This window comes from Myxine glutinosa, chromosome 2 (assembly GCF_964187855.1).
Source record: "Myxine glutinosa chromosome 2, kmMyxGlut1.1, whole genome shotgun sequence".
NCBI lineage: Eukaryota > Metazoa > Chordata > Myxini > Myxiniformes > Myxinidae > Myxine > Myxine glutinosa.
Window position 1 is genome coordinate 81,754,006 of NC_136262.1, and position 21,711 is coordinate 81,775,716.

Consider the following 21,711-nt stretch of genomic DNA (forward strand, 5'->3'; position numbering starts at 1 on the left):
ACCAAATTCCCTCCTCCTGCTCTGAAAAATCACTTGGACTGTTGTTGCATCTTCTAGATGTGACGAGTTTTGTCGATTTGGTACCAAGACTGGACAATGCACTTTCGTGCCAAAAAGACAAAGAAGTTTGTGTCCCTTCAATTGAGAAACATTCATTTATTACTGTTAACACTGTGTTGACCGACTGACACCAATTAAAGACCAGCACATTGCATAAATATCTGACAAGAGTTTTGAGAGACTTGCATCATTCCACAAGCCAATAATCATCAAAGATGTCAAAATGATTTTCTTATAAAGATGACGTGTCAGGATGACGGTTTATTGTTGGCGGGGCAGAGGGAGGAAGGGGGCGGGGTAGGGATATGGACAACGCAGTATTTGGTCCGATAGCTTCCTTTAAGGAAGAAAAAGAGAAAACAAATCAAAGCAGTCATGAATGAGCCACAAAACAAAACCTATGTGACTAATACCCTCTTTATCTTGCCAGGAATGGAGAGGATTCAATAAACCCTTCGTTCTCTGAGCCTGCAAAACATTTTTTAAAAGATAAGTCGTCCACTCGCATTGAAAATCCATTTACTTTTACACAATATTTCCGCACCGTACTTTGTTCTTCTTTTTTTTTTCTTTCTTCTTTTTTAAACAAATGTGACCAAACAGAATTTGGCAAATGTGACGATAAACTAACGATAAGTGGTGTTTATTTACGAACATAGAGTGCTACAACTGAAAAAAATCTATTTCCACTTCCTTTTCAAGGGATTCCTGAAAAACAAGGGAAGAAAGACATTTGAATCAGGTCACAGAGGTTTCGTTCCAGATGTAGCAAAAGGCTCAGAGTGCGCGCACTTACCAGGTCTCTCCTGGCTTCTTCAACCTTTACTCGTGCCAGCATGAGGTTCTGCAGGTATTCAAAAATACAAAATGAAGCCATTAGGGTGTTTAAGGTGCCAGAGAGATCAAAAGTGTGCTTCAGTGCTGCTGCAATAACAGTTAATACCATACTCTGTGGCGTAATGGATAGAGCCTCCGCTGTGACGCTAGAAGGTCGCAGTTAGAACAGCGGCCGAGTCATACAAAGACTAAAAATTGTACGTGCTGCTTCCTTGCTAGATGCTCACCTTGCTAGACGCTCAGCATTTAAAAGGACAGAGCACGTCCAAACTACCACAGATCTGCCATTACACAGGTTTAAAACCACCTTTAGAGGCCATTTTTCCCCGCAAAGCGGGGGTTGGCCTTTTTCGGGAACCGTGGTTGTTGTTGTTTTTCGGTCCCCTTTTTGAAGCAATGTTTTACGGCCGGATGCCCTTCCTGACGCCAACCCGTTTTGCCGCCTTTAACGACAAACAGGGAATTACCAGTGAACTGGTACTCAATTAGCCGACCTCGGAAGGATGACAGGCTGAGTCAACCCCCCTGGCGTTAATTCAGCGATCGACCGGGATTCGAACCCAGGATCCTTGGATCCTAAGCCGGCACCCTAGCCGCTAGCCCAACACCAGGGCTGGGCTATTACACAGGTTTGATGGGCCTAATAGCATCCCCCTCTATTGAAGTACCTTTCCAGTTACTTCTAGATAAATAATTATCCAGCAATTAGAAGCAGCTTAAAGAGGGAAAGGGACTTTCATGAATATTCTCTTTCTGGGGATATATAAATGGGAAGCAGAGAAGAAGCCAAGAGAGAGAAAGGTTAGCTCGTCTCGAGTTGATTGGTTGTTGTGTGCTGTGCCACAACAGGGTTTGTATTTTACTTTTGGAATAAAACCAAGGTTTTCAGTACACTCGCTTGCTGGGTCAGATCGATCGAATGGAGAACCTTGGGGGTTTTGCAACAGCCCAGCAATGGGGGTAAAGAATGGTGTATTCAGTTTCATTACATTCAACAGGGCAGCACTTACAGGAGGAAGATCTTGAAAACTCTGCAGCTTGGCTTTCAGGGGCACAATGTCTTGCTTCAGTTTGGAAAGTTCCTATAAAAAGGTACAAAATGCTGTATTATCTTTTATGGAACATATCTCACTTGTACAAGGTTACCTGTTGTGTACCTGTACTTAATTTTTTTTCATCAATATCCAAATCATAATGGCCTTGGTTACCCAGACATCGTTTTGCTCTGCACTCACTGCCCAGGTGAACTTAAGAACAAGAGTATATTGTACATTGTCAATGAACAAGAGTACATCGTCATTGTACTAGGGCACTTGACCATAGGCCTTTGACCTTTTGAACCCAAAATGTAATTGTTCATCTTTGTATTACAGTCCATAGGTATGCCAAATTTAGTCAAAATGCCTTCAGTAGTTCACAAGTTATCGCGTTAACGAAAATCTGCTACTTTCAGCTAAAGGTCACATGAGCTTTAACCTTTCCCCAAAATATTTGCAGTTCATCTTTGCATCATAATGCACCTTTGTATCAGGTTTGGTCAAAATCCATTCAGCGGTTCACAAGTTTTCACAGCAACAAAAATTGATCACAGACGAACTACCTGAAAACATCATTCTTCCGCCTTCGGCGGTGGAGGTATAATAATAAAAGATTCCAATTGCAATGAAACTTTATCAATTTAAACGACAAACAGTAGCATTCGATTCTGCTAATTTGTCTTTCCACGGATGGCTGATGATTTAGTGACCATTTACAAACCAAAGCAAGTGTTTTATAATCCCACTGGTAACATGTAACCCGGTCCATCCGGATGTCGAATCCTGGTCGATCGCTGAATTAGCGCCAGAGGGATTGACTCAGCCTGTCATCCTTCCGAGGTCGGCTAATTGAGGACCAGTTCACTGGTAATTCCCTGTTTGTCGTTAAAGGCGGCAAAAAGGGTTGGCGTCAGGAAGGGCATCCGGCCGTAAAACATTGCTTTAAAAAGGGGACCGAAAAACAACAACAACCACGGTTCCCGAAAAAGGCCAACCCCCGCTTGCGGGGAAAAATGGCCTCTAAAGGTGGTTTTAACATGTAACCCAGTGCTACCTGTCGCATGGTCGGGTTGTCTGTGACTAAACCGACACCCCTCACTGGCTTTGCTATGGGGAGGGTGATTGCGACACCCTGCCAGGACTAAAAACAACACCTGACAAAGGGCGGATGAGCTCCCTTCGAGAGCCAAAGGCCATCTAGTATGGAGATGGTGTCTCCTAAAAACACCCAATCGGGGTAAGAAAATTTAGTTAACCCCTCCTTGCACAGTGGTTTCCTTGTTTCAGGCCTAGGTGAAGGTTCTGCCCGTTTTTTCTCTTTTTTTTTTTTTTAGCTGTTCACATTTAGTGGCCCTCGGCCTTGTTTAGGGTGAATTAAAAATAAAATCCCAGCTTAGTTTGAAGAGACCCACTCGGTAGCAGTTGAGTGCAGTTTCAGGCAAGAATATGGTCAAAATGTGTCACCAATAAATAAAAACACAACTTACAAAATCCACCGTGAAGCCACAGAACATTGCTAGCCAATTACACTGCACAAGACTCGGGACAACATAGTGCAGCCTCAGGAGGGAGACGCAGAAGTTCCCGAAGCTTTAATAGGCCATGGCCTAACCTTGTTATTATGCATGAATTATCCAGTGTAAAAGATGAACACTGCTTGTGGACATTAATTGCTTGACAAATCAATATACGAGTAGTAATAAACTATAAAATGTGCTATAAAGAAAATGAAAAGTTAATCAACGAAAAAAAAACTACAAGTTAATGTTGACCAATCACAATCGTTATTTTAACTCCCTGCACACAAAAATGGTGGCACACATCATGTCGTTTTGGTAGAAAACTAACCAGTAATTGCATTTTTGAAAATATCTGTGGACTGTGCGAGTGTCTGGAAAGAGTACCAAGGGATGGGAACTTTGGTTTGTTTCCTGCAGACAAAAAATAATAATAAATAAAAAAACTACTCCAGGTACCTTCCTACCTACTACCTTGATATTTCCTTCCTGGATGCAGCAGCTCATTTCTCCACCATCACCAAAAACATATAGCTGGAAAATGACAGGCTTGGACTACAATGCCCGTTGCTCTAGATGCTGTTAAACAACATTTTCATCGTATGTGCAAAATATATGCGTGTAACAGGTATTCTTGCTTTGTTGGCATCACAGCTGCACTGACCTGTACCATTTTTTTGTATTATTTTATTATTTTGTATGCAGAGTCGAGGCTCGTGTAAGAGCTGACACAAACCTGAAAATATGCACGGACACATAAAGCATACAATGAAGGTAGTGGGAGACAAGAGGGGGAGAGAGGGAAGCACACAAGCACAACAACAGTGGAGAACAGGGACGTCGGTAGATCTGTACAAGGGAGAGGGTTGGGAGGGAGGGAAGAGGGGTACACGGTATTAAGCAAATGAATACTACTAGGAATTTCAGGAAAGAAATTGGAGATTGAAAGAGGTAGATTTGGGGTCTTTAACAGGGGTAGAAAAGATCAAGGTTTTGGATGGGGGAAGAAGATAAGATGGATGGTGGTGAACAGCCGTTTTAAAGACCTGGAGGGAGGAGAGGGCTTGAAGAGTGTGTGGGAGCTTGTTCCAGAGGTGGGGGAAAAAGAGGAATGAAAGAGTGAAGGTGAACAGAGAGTCTTGATTTTGGCCGCTTTACCAGAAGAGCGGTTTTTTTTTTTTTTTGTATACAAGATTGAGGCATGTGTAAGAGCTAAAAGTTGGTTGTGCGTTTGGTTGCTGGCAGATATTGTGCGTCCTGTGCAGGAATATTTGGGAGACAGAGCACAGACAGGGCTGGGAGGGGGGGGGGGGGGCGCTAGGCTGGAGAGGGGTCGGTAGAAGATCCTCCGAATTAGCTTCATCACGTGAGATACCAATGATTCTGAACGCTTTGGTTTCTAAGGCGTGAAGCCGAGCTAGGTGTGAGGAGGAGCACCAGCCCAGAGGGGAGAGCAGTATTCCATTGAGCTGCGGATGAAAGCCTTGTATGTGGCGAAGAGCTCAGAAGTTCCAAGAAAGGACTTCGCATGGCAGAGGGTTGCTCAGTCGTCGACTGGCTTTGGAGGCGAGCTTGGAAATGTGGTTTTCCCAGGAAAGATCATGGCTGATAGTGAGACCCAAACGCTTGAGTGACAGAACTTCTTCGAGAGGATTGTTGAGAAAGCAGTACCATTGTGGCGAGTATGAAAATTGTGGTGACACCGAACTTTGCTACGATGACAGCGACAGCAGCTGTGATAGCCGGCAAAGCCGGTGTTGTGAATGAACGCGTATTATGTTGAAAAGCCAGATTTTGCTGGATCCTATGAGAATTTCGAAGCTTTGACGCACCAAATTGCTCCATGGAGGCCGCCATCTTGCGGATGCGGAAGTATGCAAAAACAATTGCGAAAAAGTTCAATAGGAGTTTGTTTCACCCGTCTTTGTTTGATTCACAATCTTATGCACCTCTAATTTGTAATTAAAATACTTTTGAGACAAGATGGATAGTGATGGCTTTGGCTTCGCCGGCTCATTGCGGCTTTGCAGTAGGGTTAGTAGTGTGATGATTAGGTTGTGCTTACTATACTATGATGTTTAAAATGTGAACTAGAGTCTGTTTTTGTTTAACCCTTCAACTAGAGACAATTATATATTGATTACCATTTAAGAACGACAAGCGGCCAGTGTTTATGGAGACTTGAAGAATTGAAGGAAGAATTGATTGAATTTTGGTGAACATCCGAATCCGGATCCAAGAATTTAAGTGATTCTTCACCTTTGAGAGACAGGGCCTAAAAAGATATATTGCACGATAAGTCAAAACGTTATGAACGGATTCGGATGAAACTTGGTGGACAGGTTGGGTGTGTGACAATGACAAATGAATTCGATTTTAGTAAAGATCCGGACCGTGGTGATTTCAAGTGATTCTTCACCATTGAGATGGGACCAAAATGATATATAGCATGATACTGTACTTCAAAAGGTTGTGGACGAGTTATGACAAAACTTTGTGGAAGAGTTGGTTAGGTCGAAAGGACAAGCCATTTCGATTTTGGAGACCGGGTCAAGATCCAGCCTATCAGTGGGATACAAAACAAACTGTTCAGTCAGGTGGAGATATGAGCTATACCAAGTGCTGTCCGAGTTCACTCTGATGGTGCAGAGGAATACCTTTTGGCCGTCTCGTCTTCGTTTGATTCCCGGCCTGGTGCATCAGAAGCAAGGCATTCTGGTGGATGTTAAGCTGGTTGTCCCATCAGTTAGCGGATGTTCAGGATCTCACGATATCAGCGAGTTATTGCCAGCACCCTATACAAATTACTGCCCAAATCAACTTTCGTTGAATGTCAGGCAATGACCACTGGGTTTGTGAGAGACTTGGGCCAATAACTTTCCTCTGCTGATTGCACATTGGCAGAATAATTGGGTTGTTAAAGAAGCAGAGTAGTGTATGCGTGTATCGGAGTGTGTGCATTGGAGTATGTATGTATTGGAGAGTGTGTGAAAGAGGACTAATTGATTAGATGTTGGTGAAGATTCGGATCTGGATTCTTTGTACATTTGGGTTATTTTTTGGTTTATGTATTTTTTTTTCCACGCCTTTCAATATACAGTCATGTGAAAACGTAAGTACACCCCATGTAAAGTTTTGGCTTTTTCAACGTATTTCAACATACAGCTATTTGATCTTCATTTCAACAATATTGATAGATAAAGGTGATATAATATAACAAATATCATGAAACATTTACATTTTGTAGTCCATTGTATTATTTACATAAACATAAATGCAAATTTCGCATGTGGAAAAAGTAAGTACACCCCGACATTTATCACTACTTCAAATACCTAAAAGTAGAATCAGGTGCACCAGCTCAGGTGCAAATGATTAGAACATCGTTAGAGAGGATCTTGGAGGAACCTGTCTTATTTAAACCTCAAACATCGTTTGGTTTGCTCTTTGTTGTTGAAGTGTGCGGCATCACCATGCCTAGATCAAAAGAGCTCTCTGAGGCCTTCAGAAAGAAGGTTATAGATGCCTACGAGTCTGGGAAGGGATTTAAAAAGATCTCCAAACAATTTGAAATCAATCATTCGACTGTCTGGAAGATCATCTACAAGTGGAGAAGATTCCAAACAACTGCCAACTTGTTCAGGCCAGGCCGCCCCAGCAAGTTAAGCCCGAGAGCAGACCGCAAGATGCTGAAAGAAGTCTCTAAGAACCCCAGAATGTCATCACGGGACCTACAGGTAGCTCTTGCCACTATTGATGTCAAAGTGCACGAGTCTACCATTAGAAAGAGGCTGCACAAATTTGATCTACAGTGCCAGGAGGAAACCTTTGCTGTCCAGAAAGAACATCAGGGCAAGACTAAAGTTTGCCAATGAACACCAAGGCAAAGACCAGCACTTCTGGAACAATGTGCTCTGGACAGATGAGTCAAAGGTAGGGCTATTTGGCCACAGTACCAGAAGACATGTTTGGCGAAAACCAAAGACAGCATTTGACCACAAGAACCTGATACCAACTGTAAAGCATGGTGGTGGAAATATTATGGTTTGGGGCAGCTTTGCTGCATCAAGGCCTGGGCAGCTCACCATCATATAATCCACTATGAAATCTTCATTGTACCAGAGGGTGCTTGAGGATAATGTGAGACCCATCTGTCGGAAAGTTGAAGCTCAACCAAAGGTAAACCTTGCAACATGACAATGACCCTAAACATACCAGTAAATCCACCAAGGAATGGCTGAAAAGAAGGAAATGGAGGGTTCTGGAATGGCCAAGTCAAAGCCCGGATCTAAATCCCATCAAGATGTTGTGGGGGGATTTGAAACGAGCTGTGCATGCAAGAAACCCCTCAAACATCGCACAGCTGAAAGAATTCTGCATGGAGGAGTCGGCAAAAATTTCTCCCAGTCGATGTCAGAGACTGGTAGACAGTTATAAGAAACGCCTACTTGAGGTTGTTTCTGCCATAGGGGGCAATACGCCCTATTAGAGCCAAGGGTGTACTTATTCTTTCCACATTCGAAATTTGCATTTATGTTTATTTAAATTATACAATGGACTACAAAATGTAAATGTTTCATGATATTTGTTATATTATATCACCTTTATCTATCAATATTGTTGAAATGAAGATCAAATAGCTGTATGTTGAAATATGTTGAAAAAGTCAAAACTTTACATGGGGTGTACTTACTTTTTCACGTGACTGTATATACTTGATTGTGAATCGTCATGCATGAGGTTTTGGATACAAGAAGCTGTCTTCATTCATCGGGGCTGACCAAGCAGTATGTGCCAGGTCGTAGGTGAGGAGAGGCAGATGTGCATCACAACAGACAAATGAATGAATGAATGAATGATCGTTTTAAGGCCATTTTTCCCTGCTAGAGTGGGGGTTGGCCTGCCCATGACCTCATGGGGCCCTGTTTGAGGCAATGTTTTTATGGCCGGATGCCCTTCCTGACGCCAACCCATAGTCACCTCTTACGCTGCGCAGGGATACGGTGTACCTATTCTAAATCGGGGTGCACACCGGATCATTCATCCCAGCAAGCTGGTACTCAATTTGCCGACCTCGGAAGGATGACAGGCTGAGTCAACCCCCCTGGTGTTAATTCAGCGATCGGCCGGGATTCGAACTCAGGATCCTAGGATCCCAAGCCAGCGTCCTAACCGCTAAGCCAACACCAGGCAATCACAACAGACAAATAATTCACGAAAATCAGTGCATCCAGCACATTACGTCTTAACAATTCAACAGCATAATAATCGATCCACCATTGATTCGACAATCTTTGTGCCTAAAGATGAACAAAAAAGTCTTTCAAAGTGGTATGGACATCACCTGTGAAAGCGACACAAGAGACTCATGGGAAAGTGAGGGGTTCATGTTCCTGCTGGTGAGCTGCTCCTGAATCAGAAACAGGACCACTCACATTAGATGGTTAGCGATACAAAATACACAATCTACGATTGTACGGAAATGCAATGAGCGCACAATCAATCACAGCGTGGAAAATAAATGGTACATGTCCTTATAAAATTTTTATTGTATCATTATTTTATACGCAGCCAAATCAACATTACCTCTGCATCTGCAATCTGTTCCTTGTAGTTCAATGTTTTATCACTGAGAAACTCAGTTTGTTTCTGCTCCTTCTCCAGCTGCCCTTTCTTCAGCTTTATCTCCTGCTCCACCATCCTTAAATCACTGTAAAACAAGCATTCTGAGTATTGCGCTGCAATACATGTCCCCTACCGGCAGTTTGTCGTCCGGAAAACTGTTGGGGAAATTACCAAAATTCAAAGTGCCATAACTTTGTCAAAAATGATCGAAACGTCGTGAAGTTCGAACTTGATCTGTAACTTATCATAAGGAAACCATGTACCAAGTTTGAAATCATTAGCATTAAGAGTTTAGGGGAAAAAGTCCGGAAAGCTGTTCTTTGCTTGACGGACTGACAGACAGACAGACGGACAGACGGAGGGGCGGAGGGACGGAGGGCAAACCTATAGTCCCCTCCGGTGTACACCGGTAGGGGACTAATAATGAAGAAGAGGAGCTTGAGCTATGTTGAATGAATGAGAAGTGGGAGAGAAATTCATTTCGTAAATTAAAGATACTGTGGTTCACAAATCACAACTGCTCATAGGTAAAACCATCATAGTGTTCATCATTGCCAGAAGCCTATTGCTTTTAAGATGTTTTTCGGCACAGAGTTGTGGGTTCTTGAAGCACACTTGCATTGTGTATAAAAACAAGCAAAACAAAGTAAAAAATAATTCAGATATATATGGAAAGCAGCAGCGACAGAGTACTCACCGAGCCAGCTGCTGTTCCCGAGAGCATGTGGCAGACACCAAGTGCAACAAATGTTGCACCTGCACCTTGCTCTCGTTTAACGCTGCATGCGCACCCTCTATATTCTTTGTTTGCTCATTCATTGCCAACATGAAACTGTAAAACAACAAAAATCAAGGTGAAATTACCCCCAAAAATAACAATCTCCATATTTGGAAGCGTTGAGCAAGAGCAATGAGGTTTCCTTCCTTCTACAATTCTTGCATATTACACCACCACCATCTCAATGTTAACAACATGGCACAGACAACCAATGTTGCTAATTCAAGGAAGTTAATAATAAGGACTGTCAATTTCATCTTACATGCTTGTAACATATCCATAGCCAATTAATTCAATCCATTCGTTTATTAGCCCCTGTTGGACTTGGTCCGAAACGGGGGCTTATGGATTGGGTCTCATCCGTCCGTGCATCCGCAACCATATCTCGGAGATTTATGGACCGATTTTGTTCATACTTGGCACACAGACAATACATGATGGTACACATAAACACATCATTTTGTTTCGCGATGCGATCAAAGATGGTCAACCGGCAGCCATTTTAGTGGTTAAAAAAACCCGATGTTAAATACGTCCTCAACCATTTCTCAGACATGTGTTTAACGATGTTGTTCAAACTTGGCACACAGGTAAATGAATGATGTTTTACATATGCACATCATTTATTTTTTGACATCAGATCCAATATGACCGACTGGTGGCCATTTTGTTACTTAAACGTGTCCCCATCCATTTCTTGAACATGCATGGTCCGATGTTGTTCAAACTTGAAAAAAAATCACAGCACATGACATACACATGCACCTCACTTTATTTTGCAATCTGATAAAAGATGGCCGACTGGTAGACTGGCGGCCATTTTAGTTGTAAAAAAACCGATATTGAACACGTCCTCAACCGTTTCTGGAACATGCATTTACCGATCTCGTTCAAACTTGGAACACAGCTAATGAATGATTGTTACATAAGCACGTCATTTCGTTTCGAGATCAGATCCAATATGGCCACCTGGCGGCCTTTAACTCTATACAGCAAAATTACTAAAACCACGGGGGCTGTGACATTTAATGTCTTTTCTTCTTGTTTATCTTTATGTATACACCCCATTCACTCAATGTTTCATATGACTATACCTTGGATTTTGTTTTCTATCCTCAAGTGTCATTGCCTTCCCACCACCAGCAGCACCTTCCTTCTCCTGTCTCTATGTGTAGCATCTTTATCCTCTGAATGATGCACACACAATAAAACATAGGGGCGGGGAAAGGAAAGCTAAAAATTTCCCATTTACCTGGAGTCTTTGGTGTCCTGGAGATCAAGCACCGTAGCAGAGCTGACAAGGGTTTGTAGGCTTGTTGAGGATATTGTAGAGAATCCCACAGAGTCCAAAAGAAGCTTTTGCAGCTGCTGACCTGTAAAACATGAAAACAGGAAATTAAAAGGGAATAAACCAAAAAAGGTTGAACTGAACTCATAGAAAAGACACCTGGTATATCATGGTAGTGAAACACAAACAATGGTGTCAACAAATCATGGAGCTGTTCCTTATGGAATAAACGAAGTTTGTGATATAACACTCAATGTCCATGTGCAAGCTTTGATCAACGTTTGATTTGGTAGTTGTCCACTAATTATGATGCCCACTGCCTGTGCACATGGTGGATGCATTGACTGAATCATGATCACACTATTATTTACCAGGGGTATTACAAGTTTTTTGCTTACAAAGACAAGCAAAACGGTTCTGTACACTTTGGCACTGCCACTTGCATCCGAGCACATTATTTATTATGTGACTGCACATTCAAACAAAACATATGCAATGTTGATTTGTTCATTATTTACTAATGCTTCTGCCACTAAGCTAGAGGTTGCAAGTATGGTTCTTCAAAACTGAACAAGAATGTGTTCAAGAACAAGAAAGCACCGTAGTCACAACCTGCGACACAAAACATACATTTTTCACCTCCTCTGTCTCCCCCTCATCCTTGCTGTTGGTTATTGTCCAATTAATCTCCGAAGGTCTTCATGGTTTGGTTAAATATCAATTACAAATCTGAGACACTGAGTGTGGTTTCAGGCAACTAGTGCACCCACTTTGGGCAGGAGCGGCAGGAAGGGTTAAGTTATTATCCTCTGTGGGGTATATAGATTACGGTCGATCTAGGGTCGGGCCTCAAGAACATCGTGGGTGTGCTCATTTACCCAGTTTCTTGTGGAGCCCTCGAGCCTGGTGTTGGCTTAGTGGTTAGGGTGCCGGCTTGGGATCCTAGGATCCTGGGTTCGAATCCCGGTCGATCGCTGAATTAACGCCAGGGGGGTTGACTCAACCTGTCATCCTTCCGAGGTCGGCAAATTGAGTACCAGCTTGCTGGGATGAATGACCACAGTGTGTACCCCGATTTAGAATAGGTACACCATATCACTGCGCATATTGAGTACCAGCTTGCTGGGATGAATGATCACAGTGTGTACCCCGATTTAGAATAGGTACACCGTATCACTGCGCATCGTAAGAGCGTGACCAAGGGTTGGCGTCAGGAAGGGCATCCGGCCATAAAAAAAAAAACATTGCCTCAAACAGGGAACCATGATTGTCATGGGGCCCGCAAGGCTAACCCCCGCTCTAGCGGGGAAAATGGCCTTAAAACGATCATTCATTCATTCATTCTTGTGGAGCCCTCGCCAAGTGGTTTAAGCATTCAAGCAAGCACTCCATTCAAAACCGTTGATAAGGAACGGTTGGCTTGGCAAGCTGGCTGCACAATAGAGAGTTACTAGCTGCTTAGTAACTGAACTCGCAGTGTGGTAATCTTCATCCTGATGAAGCAGAACTTACACGGAAGGAAGGAAGATATATCTGTTACCTCAGTTTTGTCGTTTGTCTCTGTGTCTCTCTATGTCTGTCTGGCTCTGTCTCTGTCTCTGTCCCTCTATTCCACCCTCCCACTTGTTCTGTGGTAATAAACCTTTTGTTTATAAAAACCTGAACGAGGTCATTTGAGGTACGGGACTCTGCCCTGAAGCAGGACAGAATTGGTTTTAAAAAATCCGACAATGGGCCAATTGGGAAACGTGCATTTGAAGCACTCTTAAAAGATTAACAGCACGATTGGAAAACACATTTAATGCACTATTAAAAAATCAACTCGACACCTCTCAGTCATATCAGCATCCACACTGTTATATCAGAACCAGCTGATTCATCACGATCACGGATTGTTTAACCCCAATATTTGCCATTCAAAAATTACGTAACGCTATATTTTGTTAGGGAGGAGCGTACGGGCTGGATTAATCCTTAATAATTTAACAATTGATCCAAACAAAGATGATGGAAATCTGACACAAAAAAGCCAGACAGTGTATAATCAGCAAAGGCCTATACAGCCGAATGTATTAGGTCCACCAGGAAACAAGATGGCGGCCATATCATGCCATCTCGGCACAATGGTGGGTGGAGTCAAGCTAAAGATGCGAGTGTGGTATCAGAAACAGCTGGCAAACCAATGGGTGCACATTTCAAAAATCGACCCCAACAACAATAAAAACAGCAGCAGCAGCAACGCGAAGCACTTGCAGACAGATCTGCAACATGTCGGAAGTAAAAACAGATGACTGATTAAAATACTGCCTATGAAGGTTAAAAACATGTGATCAGTGAAACAAATATCTATTCCACAAAAACAACAATTTAGTCTCAAATTCAAGATATGGAATATGTCTTTCCCACACCCGTGGCCGAGTGCAGCTGCTTTCCATCTTGCCCACTGAGAGGGAATGCAATTTTAGGCACTTTGTCTCTGACAACTTGTGACAGGTCTGCTTTTCAATCGACAAAGAATGGTCAGTAGCCTCACAGTCTCCAAGTGGATATATTATGACCTCTTTCGTCAAACCACAATCCCTCTGGTCATCCAATGCCGCTCCAGATAACATGCTTTCCACCAGAAACCCTTACCAGAAACCCAAGACTAAGAAAAACTCTCACTCCATTCATCGCACACTTATCTTGTTTGTCGAACAATCATCTTCATCATCTTCATCATCTTCATCATCTTCATCAATCAACACCTCCCCATCCCTCTCTGTACCCACCATACCCAGTCGTACCCAGCTGCTCCTGGACTCTGTGTCCTTTCCTCCTGACAAGGTGGAAAAGTTTCTGTCAACCCTCGACTCTGATTCTGCAACTGGTCCTGACGGCATCAGCCCACGGGTCCTAAAATCATGTTCTTCCGCTCTTTCACTCCCTCTCTCTGTTCTCTTCACCCTCTCTTTTGCTCAAGGTCATCTGCCATCTGCTTGGAAATCAGCCAACATCACCACTTTGCACAAAAAAGGTGCAAAAACAGATCCTAGCAACTACAGACCAATCAGCCTTCTCCCAATTATCAGCAAAGTCATGGAATCCATCATTGCTTCAGATATGAAATCTCTCCTCTTCTCCAATGGCTTGATCTCTGATCATCAATTTAGTTTCAGACCTGGTCACTCTACTCTGGACATGCTGCTTCTGCTTTCTCAACAATGGATGGAGGTCCTCAATGCCAAACAGGAAATTAGAGCTGTCGCCCTTGACATATCACGTGCCTTCGATACGGTCTGGCACCCCGTTCTGCTCACCAAACTCTCCTCCTTTGGTATCCATGGAAATCTCCACGCATGGCTGGCGGACTTCCTCTCTAGTCGTCGTCAACGTGTGGCCCTGAATGGGTTTCTCTCATCTCCTCTTCCTGTTCAGGCTGGAGTTCACCAAGGCAGTGTCCTGGGCCCTGTGCTTTTTCTGGTCTTCATCAATGATCTCTCTGACTCCCTTGAAAATCCTCTCTATCTCTTTGCTGACGACTCTACTCTCTGTCGCTCCATTCCTCATCCCTCAGATCGGCAGTCTGCAGCCTCCTCACTCTCTGCAGACCTGGTCAAAATCACAGACTGGGCAAACAAGTGGCACATGTCTTTCAATCCTGACAAATCTCACACTCTTACGATGTCTCTCTGAAAAGACCGACTGGACAACCCTCCCATCCACTTTCTGAATAATCCTCTCCAAGAAGTTCTGTCACTCAAGCTTTTGGGTCTCACTATCTGCCATGATCTTTCCTGGGAAAACCACATTTCAAATCTGGCCTCCAAAGCCAGTCGCCGACTGGGCATCCTCCGTCATGCAAAGTCCTTCCTTGGCACACCTGAGCTCCTCGCCACATACAAGGCTTTCATCCGCAGCTCAATGGAATACTGCTCTCCCCTCTGGGCCGGTGCTCCTGCCTCACACCTAGCTCGTCTTCACGCTGTTGAAACCAAAGCGTTCAGAATCATTGGAATCTCCCGTGATGAATCTCCAAGGGCCTTTCACTCACTCACCGCAGGCAGGTTGGTGGTCTTTCCGTCTTCTACCGACTCCTTTCTGGCCTTGCTCCCCCCAGCTCTCTCTGGGCTCTGTCCCCCAAATATTCCTACAGGTCACACAAGATCTGCCTGCAACCCTCTTATGGTTAAACTGCCAAAATCAAGACTTTCTGCTCACCTTCACTCCTTCATTCCTCTTTTCTCCCACCTCTGGAACAAACTCCTTCACTCTCTTCAATCCCACTCCACCCTCCAGGTCTTTAAAACAGCTGTTCACCACAATCTCTTATCTTCCCCCATCCAAAACCTTGATCTTTTATACCCCCGCTAATTTCACCCCAAATCCTACACTTTTTTGAAATACCAACTTCTGTCCTGGAAGTCCTTGGTCTCCTTGTGTTTTATACCTCTCTCCCTCCCGCGCTTCTCCCTGCTCTCAGGTGTTGTGTTTGTGTGCTTCCCCTCCTCTCCCCATCTTGTCTTCCGCTCCCTCTTTTTGTATGTTTTGTTTGTCTGGTTCATTTGTTTGTGAAATAAATGTTAGCTATTTCACGAGCCTCGATTCAGTATACAAAAAAAATAAGAATAATAATAATATCGAGTCTGATGCATCCACCTCTTCCCTCAAGCACTTCAAGTCTGCTGCCCACTGTGACCATGTGGTCTCGCGTATTTCTACGAGTTTTTTTTTTCTAGTTTTTTCTACTAGTTTTTTTTTCTTCTGAAACCCAGTGAGACCTCATATTTGCCCTTTTACCAGCAACACCTCCCCTCATATTGGACTGCATTCGTGCATTCTTGTCCTCCAGTTTCCCCTTTACCCAGCTTTGTCTGTTCATTCTCTGCGCTGTTGCCCTGCTCTTCCATGAGCATTAGCACCTGCATATTATATAAATGTAGAAATAAATTTCCACCACGTTCGACTTCTTCTTCTTTCATATGCAGAATGTGGGTCTGGTTTGCCATCATTGTTGCTGAGAGTGCGGATGTTCTACTGATGCAGTGTGCGCTGTAGGTTAGATCAGTAATTTGTAATTTCTTCATGGTGCCGGCAATAGCTCGTCTACTCTTCATGAAGGACACCGTGGGATATCTAACATCCACCAAATAATGCTGGCAGATGGGGAGCAAAGTTTAACGTCTATCCAAGGGACGATGCACACATCGATATATCGCTTTACAGAAATAGCAGGACAGTTTATAGCTGGGTTGGAATTTGAATACAGGCGAGACAACTCAGTGGCGAGTGTGTTTACCTCTAGGCTATCTGAGTATTGGTTGCTGCTGGTGGACATTAGATCCCATGGTGTCTTTCACAAAGACTACACTATTGTCATCAACAACCTGGTCAAATTCCAAACTCCTGTGCTGACCACTGCCGGTGTATTTAATTGCCTAGGAAGTTGGTTATACCCTGGAATGGGATTAATCCAAATTATTTTCTTCTCAATGATATGTAGTTCTGACAATCAGAAGTTGTGGGTTTTATTGCTGATGGAAGACCCCACGCATGGAACGGTGGAAGGCACACAGAATACTGCTCAACACACCACGAGCTTCATACTCTTGAGTCTTGTGCTTGTATTCTTCGATCAAGATGCGGGCAGCGTCATCCTGCCGTCTGTTCCGCTCCATCATCTCCTCCAACACCTCAATCATGTGCTCGTCGAGATCACAGATAGGCACAGGAACATCTCCAAATAGCTCATGAAGCCAAGATTTGACCTGTGCAGGACATATACATCGATAAAAGTGAGGTTGGAATACAAGCTAAAGATAAAGACATGCAAAAGTAATGTCTGTTTGTTTGGTGTTCCCATCCGAGTGCATGATTCGTGATGCTGGTTTGACAGATTAAAATCCCATAGTGCTGTGTTGTGCAACAGTGTCCTTGCACACCATGAAAGTAAAAATAAACAAATTTCTACAAACACCCTGATAATGCATACAAGCTTTGTACCAGCTCCTCAATGAGCTGTAAGACACTGGAAATAAATAAACAGGAAGAGAGCCTAAGGTGGCGTGCTGACCGTTTTTTGTACCTTCCTTTTGTCAGACGTTATTTAAAACAGGTTGTAGATCTTGTACAACTTGGTAACAGGCTAAAGAAGCATGAATGTACATCCAAAATAACTGGTCCAAAGTCAAACTGGTTAAAATCACAGTCAGGGAAAATTAGAAAGGCACTCGGTAGAGCACATACTTCCGTAGGCTCAACAGTTTACGTTTTATAACCCACTGATGGGTCGGACCTTGACCAAAATCGAATCGTCGGCTTCTTGTCACCTACCCAACGCATTCACCACGTTTTGTCATGACCAGTCCAAAAGTTTTTTTTTTTTTTTTTTAGTTATCGTGCTCCGCATCATTTTTGGCCCCAATTCTCGATGGTGAAGAATCACTTAGACATTCTCGGATCAGGATCCCGATTTGTATCTTCATAAAAATCGAATCAATTCATCCTTGTCACACACCCAACCTGCCCACAAAGTTTCGTCTGAATCCATCATTAACCTTTTGAGATATCATGCCGATCGACAGACAGACAGGGGTGAAAACATAACCTCCATCTGCCTTCGGTAGCGGATGTACAGTGCCTATAGAAAGTCTACACCCCCTTAAAAAAAACGTTTTCACCTTTTGTTGCCTTACAGCCTGGAATTAAATTGCATTAAAAACCTTTTTCCACCTTCACTTACACACCGTAACCCACAACTTCCAAGTGAAAAACAACTTCTACAAATTTCAGAAAATTAATTTAAAATACAAAACTAGAATATTTTGGTTGGATGTGTCCACCAAATGGTTGGATGTGTTTTGTGCTCGTGGAAGAGTTAGGACACTAAATGGATCAGGACGCAGCAGGACAAAAGGAACAGTACAAAGGGAGAGGAGGAGGAGGAGGGTTTAAGTACAAATAACAGGCGTGGGGAGGAAAGAGGGATAGGGGAGGACGCATGGGGTAGACAAGATGGATACACAAGGAAACTCTCAGAAAGGAAAAACTGGAAATTTGGAAGGAGGAGGTGGATCATGGTTTTGTATGGGGTAATAATAGGTTACCCTAATTTAATAACAACAATAATAATATTCATAAAAAATGCAGTTTAATTATTTATTACCTTTACTTCTCGTTCATCCAAGGTGATGGGTGAGGCCATGACGTAAATCTGGAGGAGCGACAAAATGAAAATAACACATTTAATACATAAATCACGGAAAGGACAACCATGTTAAACAAATAAATACCATGGTGAGACGACGACGGAAAACGAACACACACACACACCTTCCCCCACCACATACACACTCTCCCCTACCACACACACACACACACACACACACACACACACACTTAATTGTACAGTATCGGTTGTTCCTAAACTTAAATAATTTAAACTTTTAAAGGATTGTTGTAAATGATGTTAATTTTACAACATCCCATATTCAACTTTATTTAAATTGTAAACACACCACACACACACACACACACACACACACACACACACACACACACACACACACACACACACACACACACACACACACACACACACACACACACACACACACACACACACACACACACACACACACACACACACACACATGATCAGCCGAGAGGTATCCAAGTAGTCGTGTGGGTTCTCGTTTGAAGACCGCCGGTCCGTGACCGATGTTGTGTCACGATCAGGAAACGTTTATCAAGTTGTACACTGCACAGTGCGGGCACAACAGCGGAAAGTGCAATAAACGGTCCTCAATGTGTACGTTTCCCCTCCTCAAGTACAAGCACGTTCTCAATGAGGCAAACGTCAGCGCGCTGACGTATCAACAAATTCACCATTCACGACACACACACACACACACACACACACACACACACACACACACACACACACACACACACACACACACACACACACACACACACACACACACACACACACACACACACACACACAGTCAAAATCCAAAGTGCGCGGGAAAACCTACCTGGGAACAAGCACTCAGCGCACACGACACAAACCGTCTCGTTCTTCTTCTTCTTATTTGTTTTAATGGCGTATTCAGACCCGCGAGGCTCTATATACGCCACGCAACTAAAGAGTAAAAACTTTGGCCGAAGCAAACAAGTACGGGCGACTTTATATCGTTTGACCCGTTTCTTATATTAATTTTTATCCGATTTGCAGAGTCCAGGGTGCTTTTGGCCTAATCGGCAAGGTGTATCCGGTACACCTGACCAGCTGATCCCCATTTCTCGGACAGAGTGTGTGATGTATGTGAGTCCGGTGTGCGCATGCGCGACACACGGGACCAGGAACGTGTGGTGGAGTGCAATGTTAATAAAGCGGATATAAAGTTGAGTGCCTTCATTGGTCTAATTGTTTGTGCTTCCAGACATCACAGAGTGGAACTGTGGAAGAGGCGCGATCTGGGTTCCCCGTAGCGAGGACATTGTGTGAAAATGTGTTGCAAATATCCGAGGACCTTACACCGCTCGGAGAATCCCTTCGGATGACACCCACACACCTGACACCCACTATTAACATCCTGTGTAAATGGGAATTTATAGCGCAATGTCCGAGTCTGAGCCTATAAAGGATTGCCTGGTCTCTTCGGGAGAGTCGAAGAAACAAGACGGAGGACTTGACCAAAGGGTGCACCTTAAGGCACCATCTCACCTTTGAGGAGTCCTATTAAAGTGCCATGTCACACCTTAAGGCACCATCTCACCTTTGAGGAGGTCTCCCACTGAAATTGCCATTTGCTGTTATTCCTAATTAGATGAGAGAGTTCTGATGGGCCCAGAGGGGTTGGTGTTTCAGAATTTAACCTTGGTGCCCGCTTGGCTGCCTGATAGCAGGCTTCATTGCCTCCAACGCCCACCTGGACAGGTATCCAACACAGGTCAATGACTGTTTTTTTTTGTTTTGTTTGGTATACAAGATCGAGGCTCGTCAAAGAGCGAACATTAATCACACAGAAAGACAAACCGACACATAAAACATAACATCGGGAGCGGTAGACAAGATGGGGAGAGAGGGGGAAGGACACAAACACAACATTTGAGAGCAGGGACCGAGAGACATCGAGACATCGAGAGATCTGAGAGAGGGCGAGGGCTTTGGGGGGGGGCATGGGAAGGGGGCGGTGGGAGAGGTATAAAACATATGGACACTGCCAGGACTTCCAGGAAAGAAGTTGGAATTTCAAACAAGGTGGATCTGGGGTGAATTAGCGGGGGTACCTTAAGGCACCATCTCACCTTTGAGGAGTCCTCAAAGGACTCCTCAAAGTAAGGCACCACCTGTGCCCCTCCAATTGGCCGTGTTAATAAGGTGAAGCACCTCAAGAACCAGGTCATGCCTCCATCCAGACTGTATGGACTCCAATGCCTTCAGACCAGAGAGCGAATGGGATAATACAACTTGGTTAAGAGGGTTGAAGTAATTTATGCATCCGAGGGCCAAAACGATAGCAAAGAGTTCAGCCGAGGATACTGAAAGGGAATCAGAAAGGTTAACGCACTTCATCATTTTGAGGTCTGGAGTGCAAAAAGCAGCCACTGTTCTTGCTCGTATAGGTCTGTAAAGCCACCTGTATGGACGTGTAAGGATTGGCTCCAAACAGTGTTCATATATTCCATGGCCTGGTTACAAGTCACAACCCGGTTATCAATTTTTCCCTGTAGATCCAGGTGTATTATTTGGGCTTCTAGAGTCCAGGGGGTGGCATATTGCCACTTTGTTTGAGGGATTAACAGGTAAAGAATCCGAAACCATTCCTTTTGCTGCCCTCACGCACGCAAGTCCGAAAGGAGGTGGAAGGTAATATCTGCCAAGAGCTTGGTCCTCCCAACAGTCTGAGAACAAAGCCTTACCTGGATGGTTGTCCCCAACGGAAATGCTCTTGGCCCAATACTTCAAATTGGATACTTCCCACCGAAGAGACAAGGGCATCTCACCAGCTTCTACCAGGAGGGCACAAACAGGAGTGCTTTTCAAGGTTCCCAGACACACACGGAGTGCTTTGGATTGGATGGTTTCCAGCTTTTTGCAATTGGTTTTGGACCTTTCCCAAAAGGCTTGACTGCCACAGTCAAATTGAGAGTGGATGAGGGCTTCATATTTGGTAGCACATTTCCTGATGCCCCCCCCCCCCCCGCAAGTTGTACCGGATAGAATACGTAAAAGGTTGAGGCCTTTTGTACATTTTGCAGTAAGTGTTTTAATATGGGGGTTCCAGGTTAAGCCCATATTGAAAGTCATTCCAGAAAGGACCTGTCCTTTCTTTTAGGGATGTACCATTGACTTATAAATATGTCCTTGGCCTCACTGTTTCAGGTGAAAATTATGAATTTGGACTTTATCGGATCAAGAAGCCTTGTCGGCGAGGATTGAAGGGAAGCTCCACCTCCGAGGGCAGGGATAAAAGGTGATGCACAGGGACATTCAAGCAGTTCTGCCGGCTTGTGCTGGTGATCCAATCTAGTGGGAGACGTCCTGTTGGGAACAGTCATTTCTGGGGTTGCAGTCCTGCG

General features: G+C 43.8%; 1 protein-coding gene across 2 annotated transcripts; it reads right to left on the reverse strand.

Annotated features, from left to right (window-relative positions):
* Positions 1 to 136: 136 nt before the first annotated feature.
* Positions 137 to 19,452, reverse strand: LOC137421647 (HAUS augmin-like complex subunit 1). Of its 2 annotated transcripts, XM_078773457.1 has the most exons (11): positions 19,161 to 19,236; positions 18,774 to 18,880; positions 18,287 to 18,334; positions 16,715 to 16,889; positions 11,107 to 11,227; positions 9,774 to 9,908; positions 9,038 to 9,161; positions 8,796 to 8,861; positions 1,908 to 1,979; positions 857 to 904; positions 137 to 768 (listed from the first exon to the last, which is right to left on the reverse strand). In XM_078773457.1, the coding sequence occupies exons 3-11, from the start codon at positions 18,323 to 18,325 to the stop codon at positions 724 to 726; spliced, it is 825 nt and encodes a 274-aa protein (XP_078629583.1). In that variant the 5' UTR covers positions 18,326 to 18,334; positions 18,774 to 18,880; positions 19,161 to 19,236; the 3' UTR covers positions 137 to 723. The 2 variants fall into 2 exon arrangements, with proteins under 2 accessions (XP_078629583.1, XP_067964002.2); XM_068107901.2 differs by lacking the exon at positions 18,774 to 18,880 and having other exon boundaries at positions 19,161 to 19,452.
* Between the last annotated feature and the right edge of the window lie 2,259 nt (positions 19,453 to 21,711).